This window comes from Vipera berus, assembly GCF_964194415.1.
Source record: "Vipera berus genome assembly, chromosome: 1".
In the NCBI taxonomy this organism is placed as follows: Eukaryota; Metazoa; Chordata; class Lepidosauria; order Squamata; family Viperidae; genus Vipera; species Vipera berus.
Genome location: NC_138202.1, coordinates 290,810,524 through 290,833,394, shown reverse-complemented (window position 1 = coordinate 290,833,394; position 22,871 = coordinate 290,810,524). Strand labels below are relative to the sequence as shown.

General features: G+C 36.9%; 2 protein-coding genes across 21 annotated transcripts in view; one reads left to right on the top strand and one right to left on the bottom strand.

Moving 5' to 3' along the window:
- The window catches only part of AKT3 (AKT serine/threonine kinase 3), a 175,680-nt gene that overhangs the window by 147,129 nt on the left and 5,680 nt on the right, over positions 1-22,871 (top strand). For 5 of the 20 annotated variants that reach the window (XM_081315976.1, XM_081315980.1, XM_081315978.1 and 2 more), the window contains 3 exons: positions 1,294-1,396; positions 6,689-6,730; positions 7,009-7,223. In XM_081315976.1, coding sequence (XP_081172102.1) covers positions 1,294-1,396; positions 6,689-6,730; positions 7,009-7,133 — 270 coding nt within the window. In that variant the 3' untranslated portion in view covers positions 7,134-7,223. Of the gene's footprint in view, positions 1-1,293; positions 1,397-2,991; positions 3,930-6,688; positions 6,731-7,008; positions 8,748-15,463; positions 15,581-17,250; positions 17,640-22,871 lie in introns of those variants that run through there. The other 15 variants (XR_014024902.1, XR_014024903.1, XR_014024904.1 and 12 more) reach the window with 12 other exon arrangements.
- Positions 16,810-22,871, bottom strand: part of SDCCAG8 (SHH signaling and ciliogenesis regulator SDCCAG8) — a 139,689-nt gene continuing 133,627 nt past the window's right edge. The window contains 2 exon segments of the mRNA XM_081315960.1: positions 16,810-16,875; positions 17,612-17,738. Of these exon segments, the coding sequence (XP_081172086.1) occupies positions 16,852-16,875; positions 17,612-17,738 (151 nt within the window). The 3' untranslated portion in view covers positions 16,810-16,851.

The following is a 22,871-nucleotide window of genomic DNA, read 5'->3' as shown; positions in this document are numbered from 1 at the left end:
CTCCCTAATAATAACTGCCACGCCCCTGCCCTGGGCTCGCAGCCAGGTGGGCATAATTCCGAGAGAGGGACACCCCCCTCTTGATCTTTAAACCATCCCTTTTTGGCTTTTTTTTGGCAGCATCAGCAGCACACTGTGGGCTCATACATAAGTGGTCTACTAGGACACCTAGATCCCTCTCATAGTTGCTACTGTTGAGCAGGTACCATCTACTCTAGATCTGTGCATTTTTTTTCTTGCCTATGTGTAGGACCCTGATTTTCTCACTACTGAATTACATATTGTTGGATAGGGCCCAGTCTGTTCAGGTCCTTCTAAATCTTGAGTCTTCCATCTAAAGAATTAGCTGTTTTCCCCAGTTTGGTGTCTTCTGCAAATTTGCTGAGTTCCCTATCTATCCCTTGTCATTTATGAAGATGTTGAAGAGCACTGAACATAAGACAGAACCTTGAGGTAGCCCACTCTGGCTTCTCTCCATGTAGGTATATTTCCATTGAGGAATACCCACTGAGTGCAGTTGGTCAGCCAGTTGCAAATCCATCTGGTGGTAGTACTTTCTATCTACATTGTTCTATCTTACAAAGAAGTAGGCTGTGGACTACTGTGGATAGGTATTCTCTTATCATTTTCTTGCCTACTTTGACTTGCATTCCTATTCTGTCCCCTATGGTGCTGCTTTTGATAGGCTGAACTATTTTTTCCTTTTGCATGAAGACAGATGCAAAGAATGAAATAAGCAGTTCTGCTTTCTCCCTACTATCCATCACCTCCTTGCCATCTAGCAGATTCTATAAACCACATGGAACTTTTTTTTAGTCATCGTGGAAGACAGGTTTAAGAAACCAAGACATACATGCAGGGGAAAGGGTGATGTGTGAAAATTGGAATATAATGTACAGTGTGTTTAAGGCCATTTATTTCAATAAATGGATGATTAAAGTTGTGATGTTTATGTTAATCGATGTATTTTCATTTTAGCTTTTTAATATAATGGGTTACTTTAAAATGGGAATAAAATGCTTATCAAATAAGTAAAGACTTGTTTGTGATTTATGAATTCTTTTTTTGTAAGACTGTTTTTTCCCTCTCTGTAATCGCTAAAATAGAAATTCATTAGGCTAAGACTTGGCCAAACTAGTTTCTTAGTTGGCATTCGGGTTTCAATTACCCTGTTACCTGTTCTTAACTAGTAGGATAAAATTAATCAATTTCTTCCCTCTTTTTACAATCCTACTTCTAATTTGAAAATGTTCATATTTATTAATAAACATTTTTCTTTTACTACACCTTCAGCTTGTTCCTCCTTTTAAACCTCAAGTGACATCTGAGACGGACACCAGATACTTTGATGAAGAGTTTACTGCTCAAACTATTACAATAACACCACCTGAAAAATGTAAGTATGTCATTATTAAGGAAGGTAGGAGAGGGGAAATTCACATTTCATTTATTTGATTATGAAGAATCTAAGACCATGGTGGCGAACCTATGGCACGCGTGCCACAGATGGCACACAGAGCCCTCTCTGTGGGCACACGCGCTAGGCCTTCAGCTGGGTTTTATAAAAACCGTGTGCAAAAAAAAAAGGTTTAATCAATCAATTTCAACTTCTCGCAGGAAAAAAAGATCTCGCAAAATTGGAATTGATTGAACTTTTAGTCCCACCCAGTCTGCCGTTACCACCGCAGCCACGCCCACCCAATGGGCCACACCCACCCGGCACCCGACAATACATAAGTGGGTTTGGGGTTGCAGTTTGGGCACTCGGTCTCTAAAAGGATCGCCATCACTGATCTAAGACATAATCTTATATTACGAAGCTATTATAGCAAATAACAGCTATAATAGTAATTTGTGAATGTTAGCATCCAATGATTATACCAGTCATTGCGGAGGGTCCCTGGGTAGAGATGGGAAAGCCTGGAAAAAACTGGAAAAATTGGGTAAAAAACAGTCCCCCCCTCATATTTTCCCAAACACCTTTGGGGAAAAATGAGGGGGGAAAAAACCAACAGCCTGTTTTTCCCCCCAATTTTCCTGTTTTTCCCCCAGGCCTTCCCATATCTATTCCTGGGAAGCAGAAAGGTCTGCCAGCAAGAAGAGAAGAAGGTTGATAGTTCATTTAATTTCCCCCTTTTTTCTCCTCCCCTTTTTGTCACCCTATATTCTTCCCAAATTCTTTTTGGTGGGTGTCTTCAATAGTGGAGGTCTATGTTACTCACATTCATCCAAATCGACAGGACCGAGCTGTTATGAGGTATAAAAGACTGTAGAGACAGGAGGGAAAGAATAAGGAGTTATTGGTTGACTTTTATTTCTATGTGTATTGAGTATATCTGAAGCTAAGAGATGTTATAGTAGGAAATTTTCAGTGATGATTTTTAAACATATTTACGTACTCTGATATACTCTAATTTAAAAAGATAAAAAGCCCCTTTGATTAATACAAGATGGAATGGATGAGTAGGTGGGAATCAGTTCAAGAGTTCGAAGTATTAAACTACAGCAGTGGGAGTCTATTTAATATATTTCTTCACCCTACTGAATATCGAGCATCCTTCTTTTGTAAACCTACTACAAAAGAATTCTGAAGACTTGTTACATTTATATTTTGCACTAGGCCTAATAATTAATCCTATTTTGTTTAGTCCATTCTGCTTCTCGTTTTAATAAACATTTGCAAAAATAGTCTTCAGTTTTACATATCTCTACAAAAGATCATAGTAAACAAACACAAAAATAATTTCATGTTTAAAAATGTCATGTTTTAATAATTGGCAACTTGAAGTATAAAATGTATATTAAAATCTTCCAACAATAAAATTTGAAAGGCAAAATGTGATTTTTCCCCCACATAACTTCATTGAACTAATCTAAAAAATGCATTTAAGACAATATCATTCTAATAATAAAATATGTGCAAATATATGTCAATATAGCGGAACATATTAGTCATTTTTATGAGGCTACCTTTAACCTTCAATTCCACAGATGATGAAGATGGCATGGACTGCATGGACAATGAGAGACGACCACATTTCCCTCAGTTTTCTTATTCTGCAAGTGGACGGGAATAACTTCCTGTTTTGTATTCTTGCTATACAGACATACTCAATTTATCACTGAAAATGATTCCTGAACATCACCACCAGTCCTTGTTATTATTTAGGAGAGCGGAGCACTTTCAGAAATCATTCCTAATTGACCGAGTTCCTTTTTTGATTAATTAGCCTATTTGATTTATCTGCATGAGGTGTTACATTGGTCTAAGTTGACCTGCGGTTACTGCTGTCTCAACATGAAAGTCATAGCAAAAAGCATTCCCCAAATATTATATTAGATGGCAAATTCTCAGATGCATGATTTGTGCACAACGAGCTCTTATTCTCTTACCTTCTCAGAGCAGAGGTTAAAGGGCATGCTGGTCTGTGATACAGTACTTGCTCCCTTCTAAAAGGCAGATCAAAAATCTAAAACGTGATTAATTAGGATGTTTTTTCAAACTGGAGCTTGAAACTAGAAACTATTACAAGATGGTTGTGTACATATGCAAGCTTTTAGTAGATGTATGTCATCACTTGAATCAGTTTTATCTTTAACGTGGATACAGGCAAAGGACTTATAATTTTGTGTCTGTGTGTGTACACACACACACACACACATATAAATTGTTGGATACTATCAAGAAGCAAAAAGTCTGGGATCACCTATTTTCCCATTTAGACTTCCAGATTCATGTGCAATTATGGAGAATGGGACATTTAAATGGAAGAAATGATAACATAAAAGCAGCAAGTGGAGTTGTTTCAACCTCTTATGATTTGTGTCTTGTGCTTTCCTTTTTCTTTGTTGATACTCATCACCCCTGGAGGCTGAAGAATTTAGACAAGCTTAACAACATTGCTTTTCACCAAAATTTGTATACCAAGGTAAACGATTGTTTACCTTTTATGTTTTTTGAGTTTATGAACTAGTTTCTTTTTCTTCAGATGTTTTAATTGAATATTTTGTTACACTTCAGTAGTATTTATTTTTAGTGACAATGATTGTATGTGTCATGTTTGCAATGCTGCTACATCCTAGAAGAGGCTTGCAATTTATTTTATAATGTACAGAAGAACTGTACAAGCTGAACAAAAGAATGCACTTTTTTCTATGTGAAAATGTTAACAAAATTCTGAAAGTGTACCTTGTACTTAGAATTTGGTTTTTATAGTTAAAACTATTTCATTATGGTCAAGGAAAGAAATCCCAACCCATGTATCCCAATCGTTTGCACAGTCTTTACTGAAGTTGAATGTTGTATAGAAGTTGGATAACCCTTGAAAAATTTTAAGTTACCAAGGCCACAATGATTACAAGAAATGCATTGTAAAGTTTCGAACATTTAGTTAGATTGATAGGAGTATCTGTTTTAAAATACCGTATTAGTTTTAGCCATGACAGATGCAACATTTTTAGTAAACCTAATTCTCAAAATATTTATTAAATAGGATGTTTGAATATTTATTTTTTCATTTAAAAGATTTTTAAAAAATAAACATGTGACAAAAGGCAATTTATTACATGGCCTTTGGTGACAGGAGTTGAGATTTTCTAATGGAGTTAGTAAGTGTAATAGCACGTGCCAGATTAGCCCTGAAGGATGATCTGTGGGATTATAACTGACAATTCTTGACTTCATTCTTTGTAACTCCTATAATCTTTTAAGCTCTTATATGACTCATCTAAGTCTTACAAAAGCTGTCTTCATGACTTTAAAAAAGTATTTACATGCAATTGTATCCATCTCTTGATGCAGAAAATGTACATACTTTGAAGTATCACTGCAGGCAGTGGAACATGCTAGGGTTATCAAGAGGCATGTGGGCATTTTATTGAGGCAGCTAGGATCTATGCTTTAAAGAAATGAAGTAGATATCATTGTACTTCTACACTATATAGGTCAGAAATACTGTGTACCTCTTGTGTGGAAGGATTATAGAATAAGGCAACATCTGCATTATTAAAAATCGTGAAGCAGTAAGGAACCGTCAGAAAGAATGACTAAGAGAAATTTAGTTTTTGATCAGTGTCTTAGTACTATGTATTAAATACGAGTACCCTGTTTCTTCAATAATAGTAGAAGTATTCTCAGTTCAGGAGTTCTAATATGCAAAAATTTCTTTGATGTTCAGATGGAGGTGGTGGTTAATTAGGACCGCTTCTCTCCTTTTGGCATGGATATATAAGAGAAGTCAGGAGTCTCATACTCCTAGTGTCACCATTGATTTCCTACCTGAAATATGCCAACCTAAGCTAATAAAAAAGCCTGACATATATATTTCTTCTCCTGTGCAGCCCTTATATAAAAGCCTGCACATGGCTCAGTCTTGCTGGATTGGAACAGGCATGCCCTTCCACAGTTCAAGACATTTATTGATTTAGACTGGTGTGTGCCTGGTCCATTTTAGTTTTTTTCCTAATTACATTATACATAATCATTAAGCAGATATAGTTCAGTACTAAAGTATATAGATCCTCAGTTTAACAGACTGCTTAGGGGAAAGGAGTATTCATTAAATTTGAATGTCTGTTAAACACTCAGGTTGCCCTCCGCCTTCCACGCTTTTTTCCCCTTCCTAGTGATGAACTACAGGAAAAATCCCTTTCAAATACAGCCCTTCAAGGGAGGTAGTGGTTCCTAGCATCAGTCTTTGGGAGGTTTGGTAACACGTTTCTCTCCAGCTCCTGTCACCAAGGAAGCAGTGGCCAGAGCTGTAAGTGAGAGAAGGGGAAGGAGTCACAGTTGTTCCTTCTCCTCACAACACCTCCTCAGCCTTTTTTCCTCAGCTCAGCTCAGCCCAGCCCCACCCCTCCTCCTCCTATTGCCTGCCAGGTTTTCTCGGTCCCTTTTCTCCTTAACCCTCCCAGGATCTTCACCACTGAATATGTAGACTATACACCCATCACCCGCCTGATCATACTTGCATTTTCTGTCTCTCAAAAGTTAAAACAGGAAGCATATCCATTTTTGAGGGTTTAGCAGCAACTGCTGTCCAGACCATTCCCCGAACAAGGGAGATGTTGTTTATTTTGGGATATTGCCCATGTGAAAAAATTTGTTCACTGTATCCAAAGTCCATTAGTCCTGCACTATTTGTGGTGGCCAATGGTAAATTATTTTTTTAAACATGCTATTAGTCAGTCAGTATGGAGGACTAACATTCCATGCAATCTCATTTTTACATTATACAAATATTATATTTTACATTCTAAATCATTAATACTATTTTTATGATGACTTGATTTTTTTTAGTCATAATCCTATCTGATTATAATTGTTTCTACACATTGCTTTCAGAGTTTTGATGTGTCGGCCAGGGAACTTAATGTTGTAAAATGATAGAGATTAAGAAAAAAAAATGAAATGTTGAAATACATAAAACAGAATTTCTGTGATCCTTTGCTTTGGTTTTGTATAAGGGATATTTTACCTTGTATAGTTAGTCCCAAATCCTAGATTAGTAATACTTGCTTACTAATATGTTATCAAAAACAACATAGACCAGTTATGCTAATATGCAATAAAATATAAAAGCAAATATTAACTCCCCAGTCGAGTTATGCTGTCTACTCAACATAAAATAATTGATGAGTAGCTGTGTATAAAATGAGGCCAATGTGTACTCTTTTTCTTATTTTATAGGCCAAGCTGCCACATTTAGGACACTCGTTGCACCAATATTAGGTGAGTGAGGCTTGATTCAGTTTTCCCGCCCTCACTACACTCACTTTTTAACAGTTTTAAGTTTTTAACAAGGCTTCCATGTCTCACCCTTTCTCAATACATAATATGGATAGATGAGAGGGGTATTTATAAATATTTACTCTCTTTTGAATTCCTCCTGCCATTCAATCTAGTTCAGAAGAAATTAGCTTTTGTCCAAAGGATCAGAAATATATTCTATCATCTCATTGTAAAGTCATGTTACTTGAAACGTTTGAATGATCCCATCTCTATTGCAGGGTGCAAACTGGGCTTCAGAAGAGAATATTTCAGCATGACTGCAGTATTGATCAGGGAACACATTGCATTTTGTGCAACACTGATGGGATCAGGCCATTACTTCAAAATCATTCATATTCAATAGTGAATGGGCTCTACCATTCTGAAGTATTCATTGCTTACATCTTAGATTACTTTTTAGATCATTACTATAAATGAATGCTTTGATAACACAGTTTTGCTGTTTGCTTTTTTTGAAAAATTCACCAATGAAATAATAGAAGTATCATAGGGTTAGTCTTCAAGTTCTAGATGATCTTCTGAACATTTATGAGATCAATAATATCTTTAATCTTTCCTTGGGTCTTCAGACAACGTCAGTGCTATTAAATACACAATAAAATGTTTTCTGAGAAAAGTTCAACCAACTTTCAATTTTGCTATTTGCTGTTTTGCTGAAAAGGAACTTATAATTTGAGGAATGCGTGATCAGCTGATCAAAAAAAGAGCTTTTGACACTAGATGGCAACACTAAAACCATGTGTCTTATGAACAAAATCCAAAATATAGTGATATATCTCTTATATTGCAGTGATTGTAAAGTAATTGATGAAATTAATTTATTTTACCTGCAGCTTCAAAGAGCAATGAACAATACAAGCAATGCATGGTATTGCATTATTTTTGCAGACATGACCCTACACTTTTTCCTTGTGATATCAGATATATTTTCCTGTAATCAGTGGGCTTGCACCAAACAGGTTCAGTACCATGTAGTTTCTATATGTTATATATATCATATAAAGGACATCATGAGTCTGTTACTTCCCCAGTAGTCTTACAGATCAGGGTCTCAAAGAGAATTTGTACTTTTACAGCATTTTGCTGGGAGCAGTATGCTAACATCTAGCCTTGAAGTAGGAAACAATATTAAACTAAGTTCTGCATGAAATGAACCAGATTAGTCTCTGCTATTTTAACTCTTTAATTCCTCTGTATTGTGTCATTGAGGGAAAGAGATTAATAGATGACCATATAAATAGCATTAATACATTTTGATTTATATCTTTCCTTCAGGAGTTCAAAGTAACATATATAAGGAGTCTCTCTTCATATAATCCTGTGAGATAGATTAGCTGAGAGTGTGACTAGTAATAATAGCCATTGTCAGAAAGAACTGACAGTAGGTGGGCAGAAAGAGAAGACATCCTCTTTTCCACATAAAAGACAGTATTATAGAAAGCCTTATCATAATTTTCTCCAAATCAAATAGCATCTGTCTTTAAATCACAGATTTGCACAGAATTGCAAATGAGTCCATATTATAAAGAACAGAACTTTTGCCATTTTGTATAGAGAAAATATTTAAAAGTCAATATTTAAATTGCCTCTGAATTTATATATTATTAATATTGGGCTGACATCTGCTAGTGAACTAACATTCCTATCCTCCTTCCCTAAAGCTTTCTCAAAGCTGGAATGGAGCAAATGCATGCCTGCTCATCTAATGTTGGATGCAGCCCACTAGTAACTCATCCTGATAAGTGGGGGGGGGGAATCCTCCAAAGCTGGCACCTATTTTATATCAATTGCCTGCATTTAGTGTGTTGTCCTCAGAACAAGTCAGTACTAGAAACTTTGTACCTTTGCTTTTTTGTGCTAAGGACAGGATGATGGAAATCGGAAGGACAAAATACTTGAAGCTTACCAGATTGACTAAATTTGCCACAGGTCTATATAATTTGGTTTGGTTTAAAGGTAATTGGGATTTGAATTCATGTTCCTATATGAAATAATCCTTCAGAATGTGGCAGCTAGTCTTCCCAAGTAATACATCAGTATTTTTTTTTAAAAAAAAGATAGAGCTAACACCATGGCCACAATGCATTTGTAACTTTTCTACCGTCTTGCAGCTTTTTCTTAATTTTGCTACCCTGACACGAGCTTTCAAGAAATTGTATTTTCGGTCTTGTTGGCTCCAGCTTATACTTGCTTCCAGGACATGATGTTCTCTTACACTGCAGCCATCTTGAGGACATCATAGGTTTTGGTTTATATCTAGGTAATTTTTGCACGCAGCTTGGCTTCCCATCATAATTCTTCCAATACATTTTGCTCATTGCAGAGTATTTTATACTTGTTTATTTTTATTTTATTTTTTTAATGAGGGAAAGTGTTACTTCTTGAAGCTGGCAGTTCTTGCACAGGTCATATTCTTCTGCTAGAGTGAAAAATGTAAGCTTTCCTTACTAAGTGCAGGGTCTATATTACACCTCATGTACAATTTTGCTGCTACTGTTTGTACTGTCTGCAGTAGAATTTCCTTATCTTGATCCTGGTAGTGCATTTACATTTACAGGTAAGCATAAAATGTAAAATATTTATTTAAATAAAAACTCTAAATTGGTAATTCAATTATCTCCCCTTACCTTTAGAGTTTGTGAAATTTCTTGACCCTGCTAGTTTTTTCAGAAAATCCCTGACAGATCTAGTTAGGGATATTAAGCAGACAAGAAACAATTGCATTTGTACTTAGTTGTACTTAGGCTATTTCCTTTAGCATATGACCTGTAAGGATCTAAAATAGCTACAGGTTTTTGTTTTGTTTTTTTACTTTTTGTACACTACTTATCTTTACTATGTTTACACTTACATATAGGGACACTTCTTTGTGTATTTATTTATGCACACAGTATAAATAAAGCACAATGTCAATCTGTTAAACTTATGCCTATGTTGTTGCTTTGAAATGCATATGCATATTAAAGTTACAATTTTTTTCTATTTTGTTTTAGGATAAAAGGAATTCCATACCCTGTTGAAATGACTGACGTACATAATTTTAAATTACAGCAGATAAAACTGAAGTGGTAGACTTTCTAAAATATAAATCTGAGCATACAGTTATACAGACTATAGTTTTAAGAGGCTGGTGCTTTCTTGTGACTGTGTGTGCATCGCCTCATTGTCCATGTGATGGTGTATGTCAGTCTTCATATAAATTAGCAAGAAACTGCTCGGTTCTCCCATATAGAAATGTCTCCTTTTAGATAATTCTGTAACTAAGAACATTTATTAAATTCTAATTATATATAAGATACCCATTGTTTAAAGACGCTCACTGTCTAAAAATATGGGAAAGGAATGAAGAAGCCAGAAGGAAACCAGATGCAGAATTTGTTGTATAATTTATACACAGCCATTGTAAGAAAAGCATGCTGGAGGACATATTTAAGAAAAACATTTTTATTTTTAACTGTAACAGAGCATAGCATTCATTATGGAAATGCATTCCATGTATAAAAGAATACAAGTTAAATAGGAAAGATTTTGGAATGAATAATAAAAATTATGAATGGAAACTTATAGAAATGGCAAAAGTAATAAAGTCAAGCTTAAGAACATAAAAAGGCAGTTCAAGAATATGTTGGGTGCTTGTTTCAATAACTGATGAGAAATTATGCATTCTGGTACTGATTCTGCTTTTGCAAAATCATGAGTAATAATTAATTACCAGTTTGTCCCAAACATCAGTAGCTTGGAAAAATCACAGATTCCAGTAATAGCATCCCTTCACTCATTTCTGTTATTTTTTTCACGCCTAACTCAAAATTATGGAGTTAAGGTATCATCTGTGAACATTAGAGTACATTCCGTGTAAAGTAAATATGTAGCTTCATTAATTTATATTAATTTACTTAAAAATTAGAATGTGCTCTGTGTAAAACAATTCCAAACTTTTTAAGAAATAAGTTTGCCAAATTTGTAACATTAAGAATACAATCCTAAAAACTGCCAGTAAGCATTTCAAGAGCCATAGGAGTTTAGATTAGTTTCTGTGACTTCAGAAACTTGAGTTCTTGAGGCCCCCTCAGGCAGTCATCAGAAATCAAAACTGACTTGAAGGCAATCAATCATTTAATAAATCTCCAAGGTCTAGGAATGGAAAGCTTTTTTAAAAAGGAGAGATTTCAGAAAAGATGCTTTGTTCTACACGGTTTCCTACTGCTTGCTGCTTTCAATAAGCATGAAAAATTAAATAAGGAAAGGAATAAATATTTGTTCACTTTCTTTACTTCAACCGTATCAGATTGAAGCCACCAGACTATGTCTTCTGAGTTCTGATATTTTTGCCCTTAGTATTTTGACTACAAAAACACAAACCTTTGGGGAGTTCTCTCAGAAATTGTATATGGTCTCCTGCTTGAGCAGGGCATTGGACTAGATGATCTATAAGGTCCCTTCCAATTCTGTTATTCTGTTGTTATTCTGTTATTATTACCCCATCTAACACCAGCCAGTTCTATTGTTGCAAGGTTGTTTCATCATGGATCTTCAGAACTTAGCTTTTCTGTTACAGAAAGAATAATAGACAGCTACCCAACTCTTCTGTAAAGTTATCCAAAAAGGCATACAATTTAATTATATAATCAGCAAGAACTAGAAATACAGTACTGAAATATGGTAGTAGACAGTATAAAAAAGTAGTTGCAAGTATTTTAACTAGGATAAACTTTTAGAAACTGCAACTTGTAGCAATAAAATAATTGTTGCACGTTAAAGTGGAAAAATAATCTATTTCTGAGGAAGAGTTAAAAATTATGGCACCACCTACAGAAAAGGTCTATCTCTAGTGATTATTTCTGAATTGTTTGGTTGACAAGTTCCCAAACAGTGATCACACTTTTCAGCCAGGCACTTACAACAATATGTGGCCCTTTAAGCAGCTTAGAATTTGGTCCTTAAAAGTACCCCGTTTTCAAACTGCTTTGGTTTTAAGCTTTTATTGCAAAAAAGCAATGCTGTTTTTATGGATTACAATTATTGGAAACCAATGTCCAAGATAGCTGTATACCTGAAATGAATTAAGACTTCATATCTACATTGCTGAAGTCATCAGGTGCCCAATTGGAAGAGAAAACATTGTCAAATGAAGAGTGCAGGTTTCCAGGGACCCACAGTGGACAGAAGTCAGATCAGATTTAAGGCAATTTGGAAATGCAAAAAAAGTAAAGAATAGCATATGAGAGTTCAAGTAGCAATGAATCAATGCCTAGAGATTCAACAGTAAGTTTATATGTTCATTTACATAATACGTACTTAACTGTATTTTACCATCAGCTTCACATATGAACTGTCTTATTTAAATTGACATAAATACACTATGTGAATTCTGTTTGTAATCATTTACAAGTGATAACTCATTTATACCTGTAAGTAATCACCTGATAAGTTTATCAAGAATGAATCAGCATGTGTGAACAAATATTTGCCAGGGATGCTCGAGAAACAGATTAGCAAAACTCGGAATATTTAACAGTGGAATGCTTAAGAGAACCAAAGGAATAAAAGGATGTGTATTTGGTAAAGAAAGAAATGGAAGTAATGGAGAATAAAAATATGTTCAGAAATGTCTAGTTTTGTCTAAATACATATAGGATCTTAAAATGTTTGAAAGACTAGTAAGAGCTAGGAAAAATATTAATACTGGTTGGAAGGTAGTGGTTGTCGAGTTTGGAGAATGAATGCAAGGTTAGGTGAGGGAACAAATTCTTGAGGGACACAGAATGGTAAAAAAATATTTTAGGAGGGAAAACAGGGTTATGCATGTGCTGAACCTTCCCACTGAAATCAATGGGATCACAAACCTTAACTTTGTCTGGACTGTGCCTTAGTTATATGTAATCATTTCTCAGTTAAGTCAATATTTATTATACCATGAAAACATTTTATGATCAGAGGTATGTAACTATTCCATTTAAAACACATAAATTAAGATTCCATGTTAGAATTTGAGTTATTGCTCCAGGAAATTCTAATAATTGCATAGCTCTTTGCTAGTCATTTTTAGTTGTAAAATGACATAATGTTACACTTCTGTTTACTTCTGTCAAGCATGTACACATTTATTTATTTGGGTTTTTTAAATCTACCTTACTGCTGAAAATTCAGGGTGGATAATATTAAGAAACATTTTATTCATGTATTTAATAAATATTTATTACATATTTATAAGGGTGAAATGAAATTATTGCTATTTTAATGAATATTCAAAGCAAATGTGTTATTGATTTTTCTTAGTTTCCAAACATCCCTAAAAACACTGGGTATGAAGAGTTTAAATAACACTGCCTTGGACACTTCAGTATTTATAATTTTTAATGATAACTAATACTTTGCTATGAGTCACCAGTTTTCAAATAGTCAATTATTATTTTATTTCCAAGAACTTTCATTTTATTATTTGGTACAAATTCTGCGTTGAAACACTACTGTGCAGTCCTGAGATCTATTTTGCAACTGAATGTCACATTTCACAAATACATCTCTTGTGGTATTTATTCAGAAGTCAGTTGTTCAACAACTTAAGACTTCGATCAAAGATTGGTTGTTAGACTTGCCCTTCCTTTCTCCACTATAAGTTCACACATTTTTCCTCTTGCCAGTCAACTCTCTAGTTTGTGTGCTGTCTCCATCTGAAGTCGACTTTTGATTATAGCTAGATTTATAATAAAATTAGAAATTTTGCCTCAAAAGATGAGTTCAACAGGGATTTAATTTGAAATCATTCTGAGAGTTCAAATTTTTATGAAATTCTTACCTTGGTGACTGTAACCATCATGGGCATCAGTCAAGACATTCTAGATCAGGGGTGTCAAACTCAATTTCATTGAGGGCCACATCAGCATTGTGGTTGCCCTTGGGGGGCCGGGTGGGTATGGCCAGGGTGGGCGTGGCCTACTGGGTGGGCGTGGCTGGAGTGCGTATGGCCTACTGGGTGGGCATGGCCAGCTCTACATCATTGGCATCAAGGGTGCCTATGGGGGCCTGGGCAGGAGTGGGACAGATCTGGGGGTTTCTGGCAGAAGGAGGGTCCCTGGGCCAGAGCCAAGGCAGTGGGGGCCGTTCCCTCACTGTTTCCAGGATGGCTTCGCGGGTCACATGAAACCACTTTGCGGGCCGGATCCGGCCCCCGGGCCTTGTGTTTGACATGTCTGTTCTAGATGCTCAGGATACTCCCCATCAGCCTCCATATTAGCCTTGCTTTTTAAATTTATGCTTCTTTGGCAAATGGACATTTACAAGCAAAGCTGCATCCATTTAGAGTTTTTAATGTGGAAGAATACATGTGGGGCTATATGGAATCCAGGTGCACTGAATATAAATGTAAATTCTAATACTTTGATTTGCAATGCAGAAACTTTTTATATTGTTTTAAATTTTAAAAAGAAAAAATAGAGTGAGACATTGATTTTCAGCTTCAAAATACTTGAGTCCTCTTATAAAAATGGGCCAAATGTTATTAAATGCATTTAATATTTCTGCATCATCACTGCCTTTAAGCTGCAGGATAAAAGAACATCCTGTTAGTTTCCTACAACAAAACAGTTTCCCGCTCTGCCCCATGGTGCTTTTCCCGCCTCCAATTTATAAAAATAGCTTTTTGCTTGTCCAGCAGAAATGGTAAGAGGCTCAGCTCCACAGCTTCCTCGCCCTGATTTACCATTTGTTGACATGCCTTCACAAGAGTCTCCATCTCGTTGCCACTGGTTGGAACAATGTGAACCAGCAGAAAAGGATATTTTACACAAGGAAATGGAAAACATTCTAGCAATAGCAACAGCATTTAGACTTGTATACCACTTCACAGTGTTTTACAGCCCTAAGTGATTTACAGAGTCAAGCCTATTGCCCCCAACAATCTGGCTTCTCATTTTACCGACCTCAGAAGGATGGAAGGCTGAGTCAACCTTGAGGCGCTCAGAATCGAACTCCTGGAGTCAGCAGTGAGTTAGCCTGCTGTACTGCATTGTAACCACTGCACCGCCACGGCTCTTCTATTTAGACATTCTACTTTGCACAGACAAGGAAGGTGGAAGTAATGTTGTCTTTGCGAGTGGGTGGGGGAAGGGTGTGACTTCTTTGACTCCAATTGCTTCTTTCTGTGGGATCATCCATTTCTGGTTGTTGGCTTCTATAGCTGTAGCTTCTTTTGTGAGAGCTTGGAAACCTGATTCTCCAGGTTTTGTTTTTTAAATTGTTAAGAATAACCACTTGACCTAAGGAGAGGATGCTGCCCTGGGTGGACAACCTGAATATCAGTCTGCTTCATGCTGTGGAACACAAAACAGTGGGAAGGAGAGGGTGAAATTGACTAGGTTTCCTCCTTTATGGCAGCTGAGGTTCTCCAGAGAGACCCCAGAGGCAATGGAATTGGTTCTCTCTGCCTCTGATACATTACTGACAGTCAAATACAAAAATCTCACAAAGGTTATTAAATAAGGAAGTAGATTACTAAATTTTAGGGCCCAATTTAGCTCTGGGCTTGCTAGGCTGAAGTTGCCTTCATTCTCCTCATACTGTAATAACTATTTGGTGAACAACAGATAGCTTTCTTTCTTTCTCCCAGATAATGAAGAATGTGCAGACGTTCTGAATTTGCACTGTTTTTTCAATCAGCTCTCCTCTTTCCAGAATCAGAATATTAACAGCCTCCTTTCTTCCTTCCCCACCAATTACGAAGCCAGGCTGGGGAACAGGTTCCACTTGCTGGGGAGATGGTGGAGGGTCCAGGGTACTAACGCTGGAGAGGTAAAATATTTTTTCTGTCAAAATTGCTCCAAAAGATGGAACATGCAGGGAATCTAGAGATGCTGGCAGTTAGTTCCACATGCTTTTCCAACATGCAGCACAAAAAAGTCAAATCAAGAACAGGAGTGGTGTCTCAGGACAGCACAGCTCTTTTGTACCGTATACCTGCTGAAGAACACTTACAGCAAAGATGTTAGCTTTGTGGTGATAAGGCAAATCCATACTTTAAGACTATATTTATAGATGTGAGTCCTAGGCAGATGGTAAAGCCACAGATGGGGACTGAAAAAATCAGCCACTTCCACAGCCATATATATTTTTCTTTCAATTCAGCCCAACCTTAATATATAATGTTTGCTTAAACTGACATTTATTAAACATAAAGGTTTGCTACCATCATGTTGAGTTCTAAGGAGAATATGATATATGTAGGAATAGCAGCCTCAATAGAAGAGTTTTGTCTAGGAATTATATATTATTATACCCATTTATCTGAAGAGAAGAAAAATCAATGATCATCAAACTATAAAGCCACTGAGAATGTCATTTATATTTATCTGACCTGCTGCTGTTGTTTTAAACTAATATCTTAGATTGTGTACTTAAGTCTTCAAGCACCACGCTTAGTGCAAACAACACTACAGTCCAATCAGGGGAGAGGCATTTATGATCTTTTACACATAAAAACAATCATTGATAAATACTGCAGACTGTACAACAATACTAAGCTCCAGAGCTGTAGGAAGAGAAACTTCTGATCATCTTGCAAAGACAGAACAGATTTCAGCCTTATTGGGGGAACCGTTCCTCACTCATGGGGCAATAATACTATACCTTAATTCAGAGGTGATGCGTATATAACCTCTCTCATCAGGGCAAAATATCTGATAAGAAAATTATGTAAAAATGAGGAATATTGGGGGCGTGGAATAATAAGGCATTTAAAGCTGGTTTTGATCCAGTATAACCTCTATGCATGTTTCAAGTTCCATCCCAAAAAAAAACCTACACAGGTGTCAATCATCTAAAAGTACAAATAATTCCTCAGAAATTCAACCAGAACTGTCTTCTTGAGAGAGGACAAACAAATTATTGAGTATCTATAAGATATTGGGTCTGAATATTTGACAATCCAAGACAGAAGGGATGACTTTCCCAGCAAGGGAAGACATATTGACAAATGCTTAACGATCTAAGCACATCAGGTCTTTATGCTGAAAAAAGGTGATTGGCATTTTCCTTCTCTGATGTCTTCCCCGAAGTGTTTTCAACTATGGCTGTGGGGCAGAGGATAACTGAAAGAAAAACAAAAGATGGGCTTTTACCACTTGTAGGGATCTGCATCCTTACGTGATTTTTCTGTGTTTCTCTTAATTTTTTTAAAAAAATTAGTTGACAATGAATGAATATCCCGTAAACAGGTTTTAAATCTTTTTGCTTGTATTGATTGTGTAATTGACAGGTCAGAATTATATTTTACAATAATACGTTGTAAAAAAAAGGCTTCCATGATTTCTCTTTTCCCTTCAAAAGAGGCAACAGATTTGTGCTAGAATACAATTTTATGAGCTTTATCAAAGAATGGAGAATTGTATCAAATCAGGAAATTTTTGTTTAAAGTTTAAAAAAATTAAAGCACTTTTGTGAAATGGTTCTCTTCATCTTTATAGACTACTGCTGTGAATGGCAATATTCCTCAACCCATGTTTTACCACTTTAGCACAGCCAATAGAAACAGTATGATGTATTAATGACTGGGCATAATCACCTGCTGCAAAAACAAATATATGCTGAATGTTAACAGAAATAAACTCAAAATGGGGCCAAGAAACAAGAGAAATGAAATCAGCAACTCTATAGTAGTTCCATCAGGAAAAGAAAAGAAGGTGGAGAGCATTAAAAATTCTGATTCCATGAGAAATGAGAATGCCCGTCAACCATGCTGTATCAATAAACTGAAAAGAAAAAAGGAGGAAAAATTGGTCTGCATGAACTAAAGTCATGAGCATTTCTCCTGGTTTTCAGGGGTACCTGAGTCCGCAGAAAATCCACCTCTTCTGTAAGTATTTGCCGCTCCTTGTATAACTCATTCTGTTTGTTGAGTAACTCCACAAGCTGCTGGGCAGAAGACTGGCAATGCTTGTCAAGCTGGTGTAATCTGGATCAAATATATACAAAAGAACAGAATTATAAATGTAAAGAGTGAGCAAATTTGCAAGAGGTATTCTTTGGATGCCTTTCCCTCTATTATGGAAACATTGCCAGGCTACATTCACTAGCTTGTTGAAGCAAAGTTAATAGCACACAGAATAACAGCTGAAAGGGACCTTGAAGGTCTTCTAGTCCAACCCTCTGCTCAAGCAGGAGATGCTGTATCATTCCAGACAAGTGGATGTCCAGTCTCTTCTTAAAAGCTTCCAGTGATGGAGCATCCTCGACTTCTGAAGGCAAGCTGTTCCACTGTTCTCGCCGTTAGGAAATTTCTCCTTAGTTCTAGGTCCGTGGTGGCGAACCTATGGCACGCGTGCCAAGGTGGCACGCAGAGCCTTCTCTGTGGGCATGCGTCCCCTCACCCCAGTCCTAGGCCTTCAGCTGAGTTTTATAAAACCTTTTCGCTTTAGGCCTCCAGTGCCATGTGCAAAAAAAAAAGGTTCAATCAATCAACTTCAACTTCTCATGGGGAAAAAAAAGATCTCGCAAAGTTGGAATTGATTGATTGAACTTTTTAGTCCCACCCAGTCTGCCATTACCACCGCAGCCACACCCACCCAATGGGCCACGCTCACCCGGCACCCAATGATACATAAGTGGGTTTTGGGTTGCAGTTTGGGCACTCGGTCTCTAAAAGGTTTGCCATCACTGTTCTAGGTTGCTTCTCTCCTTGATTAGTTTCCATCCATTATTTTTGTCTTGTCTTCTGGTGCTTTGGAAAATAGGTTGACCTTCCCTCTTCTTTGTGGCAGCCTCTCAGATATTGGAACACTGCTATCATGTCACCCCTAGTCCTTCTTTTCACTAGACTAGACATACCCAATTCCTGCACCCGGTCTTCGTCTGTTTTAGCCTCCAGCCCCCTAATCATCTTTATTGCTCTTTTCTGCACTCTTTCCAGGGTCTCAACATCTTTTTTTTATAATATGGTGACCAAAAACTGGATGTATTATTCTAAGTGTGCGCTTACTAAGGCTTACTAAAGCAGTACTAATACTTCATGTGATACACAATGCACAATGTACTATAATATATCACATTCCTATTCAGAGCTAGGAAACAGTATAGCTTTACAATTATTGTTGTAAATTATGTATGTACAATTTATAATATTGATTGTAAAAATATAATCCGGACTTAGATCTATTGAGATTCTGATGTGTTTAATTAAATAAGGTCCTCCCTCCCAAACTAAACAGCTATGCATTTATCAGCCCAAGATAACCATAAAACATATACATAATAAAAAAAATCACTCAACGTCTGTCTCCTGGTTATAGACATACCCCATGTTGCAATGCAATGTTACTAAAACAGTGGTTGGTGCAAACAGCACTTATTATCAGTTATATGACAACCTGGACCCTCTACACATTTTGCCAGAAATGAAATTCCTATTTTTTCCACAGTTTAAAATAATAGCTACAGAATAGATATTTGAGACAGTCAAAGGGAGATGTATAAAACCAAAACCTGGAGCCATTCAACCTACTCTTTAGTCTCTGATGTACACATATATTTGATATTTGCCTTTAATCAAGGCAAACCTTATTGGAAAAAAAATCTTAGAATATGTCTTTTGGGATGATCCAAGGGCATTTTCATGCTGTCTATTAAGACAACTGCTTGATTTAATATTTTTGAAGGGTAGAGTTCATTGATTTACATGGTTTCCCAGAAAACTGTCTGGACAACTATCTGTCAGTGATATTTGAAAATGGATCAACAATACATTGGAATTTCTTTTCCAATTTCTGTACTAATTCTAGTTTTTATAGTTGTGAGGCTTTGGTGTTTGTTTTTTAATTGATTTAGGCTGAATTTCTCTTGCCTAAGCAATGGGGAAATTTCATGGGTTGTGTGTGCCCCTTTCCAATTTTATGAATCAAATCCCTAAGTAGACAAGAAAGCCTTTTTTGAACTAGGCGTGCAGATGCCAGCCACATCAACGATACAATGGAATTTCTTTTCCAATTTCTGTACTAATTCTTATTCTAGTTTTTATAGTTGTGAGGCTTTGGTGTTTGTTTTTTAATTGATTTAGGCTGAATTTCTCTTGCCTAAGCAATGGGGAAATTTCATGGGTTGTGTGTGCCCCTTTCCAATTTTATGAATCAAATCCCTAAGTAGACAAGAAAGCCTTTTTTGAACTAGGCGTGCAGATGCCAGCCACATCAACGATACAATGGAATTTCTTTTCCAATTTCTGTACTAATTCTTATTCTAGTTTTTATAGTTGTGAGGCTTTGGTGTTTGTTTTTTAATTGATTTAGGCTGAATTTTTCTTGCTTAACAAGGTTTGCATGTCTTTATAAACTTTTTTATCTGCTGTCCAAACATACAGCATCCTTTGGAACCTCTTTTCTCATTTGTATTCCACAACAGCCATTGTAAATCAATTCTAATCTGTTCACCTACTTCACTCAATCTTGAATAAGAAACATGTTTTGACTGATTTATCCTTTTCATTCACCTCCTGTCTACCTCCTGTAGCAAATGTTTGACCTGGTGTTTTTTTTGTCTGATTGATGATTTGTTTATTTTGATTTTGGCATCAGGATGACTCTGGACAGCTTGTTTGCTTTTTGGCCACACAACAGCTATTTATTGCCATAAGTAGCTAATTCAAACATGGCACTTTCGGAAGAAGAAGTCCTCTCAGCCACTTGGTGATGGGGCAACTTGTTCTGCCCATCACCCTTCTGGCCCCAAGCAAGGGGCTTTCAAGGACTGGGGCATGTTATGGTACTTGTTTCTCAGTTCCCTCCTACTGAAGGCAGATGAGAAGAATAATCAGCCCAACAAGCAGCATTAAAATACCACTCCCTGGTTCTGCTATATCTCTGTGCTTCTGCTTATGTTCTGAAACTGGGAATACAACTAGTTATTTCCACAGCCAAAGTGCTGAGCTGGAGAGGCAGATAGCAGTCATAAGCAGCCTTGCTTTCTTTGCCCAACTGAAGCAGCAGTTGGACTGTCTTCTGCCCAAGACATGCTTTTTGCCTTCCATCCCTGCTTTTGAAGACAACTGCTATAGCCAATAAAAATTACTTGCCTTCTGATGGACGTCTGTGAAATTAAGAAATATTGCTTCATTCTAGTGCTTGGAGATTTGGGTAGGAACCTGAACCTGCCAGGGGTGCCGCAGAGTATGGTGAAAAAAGTCAAGATGGTGGCCATAAAAGTGTGATCAAAATTTGCTTTTTTAAAAAAAATATGGGCAGAGCTTCAACTGTACCATCACAGCCACCATCTTGACTTTTTTTTAACCATACCCTGTGAACACTCTTACGATCCGCACTGCTACTATGCAGGGCTTTGGACACAGCTCCCACCCTGAAGCCTGATCCAACAGCCATTAGAACAGACTGATTTCCTCTAGCTCCAAAATGGGAAGAGGGCAGTTCATGCAACCTCCCAGATGACCATTCAAAAATAAATAAATAAATAACAGAGAACTAACAAGTTCTGATTCTGGGATAAGGGGGTAAAGAGGAAGTGAAAAGGCTGTCAGGTTCATGTCCTGACTGAGATGGAAGGGAGAGGAAGACTGGACTGTTTGCCTGGAGAGGTAAGACAGCCTGTGCAGAGAACAGCACAGTTCACTAGCTTGCCTGGCTGTTGTTTCAGCAGTTAAGAAAGCAGCAGCAGACAGCAAATAATATAAACAAGCGGCCTTATGTTCAAACACCTGTGACATCAATATAATTAGTCCAATGACAAATTCCACGTTGGTACCCACAGAAACACAGGCAGGAATAAATGAAGGATGCTCTCATGAAACATTTGACTTCTCCATAGATGGCTTCCTTTATGTCAAGAAAATATCCTCTGTTAAAGCAGAAAGGCCAGTTGTGACTCAGTCCCTGAAGCTTTAAACCTGAGTTTGACATGGTACAGATCTCCTTGTGGAGGATCAGTAAATCTGAATGTCTTAAGAGGTGAACATAATCACATTAGAGAGGACCAAAGCTTGGATGTGAAACCGTCACGTCTCATTAGCAGAATTTATCCTTCACTATAAACTTGGTTAAGAATGAGAAGAAGTACAAAAATGGTCTGCCCAACAGAAAATAAATGCATCTCCCAGGGCTAGGTTGCTTCAGTGTTAACAAATGGAACACATCACCAAGCTACATAATTCCCCCTTGTTGAATGACACACTTGCATGATTGAATTTGTTCCTGAAGACATGCCTGTTCACTAAGACATGTGACATATCACAACATGAAGTATGCAGGAGGTACCCAGTTGCATATGGCATGGTAAGTGCAGCAGTGACCACTGTTGGGTTTTCTGATACACCTTCAATGATACAATTGTGAAACTTACTTGCAAAAGTGCATAGTATTCCAAATGCTGCCAGAAATTCTAACCCAGTTATATGAATGATGGCCTCGGTTGCCATTCAAAGATGTTGAAGGGAAGGCAACGTGCTACTGGACCTGTTTGCTATCATCCCTAGTAATATATTCAGATGGGGAAAGGGGTGCATGTGCATGTGTGTTCATGAACAGCATATGTAAAAGTGAATGCTAGGACAAGTTAAAAATAGGATGATTGTTGAGAACAAAAAATGCTCTGTAGACATGTGCCCAAACATAATCACTGATGGTTTTCAGCACATGACCCAAGAACTCCAAGAATTCCTTTGTCTTCAGCGCTCATTTTGAGGATGATATTGAGATTCAGAACTGAGGTAAATGACTTTTCAAGGAGCTCTGGAAGCTCTAGGAGTTCTGTTTGTAAGCCCTGGAGCTTAGCCAAGAGAGACTTATTGACATCACCAGGAGCTGATGGAAATTTATGCACATGAAACATCTGAAGCTGTTTTACTCATCTTGATTTGAGATATTAGCACTCTGCAGAAGCCCACAGACCCCCAGTGGTCACTCCTTCAGATAAAACTGATAATGCTGAGTGGCTCAACTCTATACATCTTAGCCATGAAAATGCAGAGGAAAATAATACAGGTTTTATTTTATGGCTAACAGAATGTTTAGAAATTGGCAGAATATTAAAAAATACTATATATGATGAAGAAGATATGATAGAACTATATTATGTAATCATTTGTTTA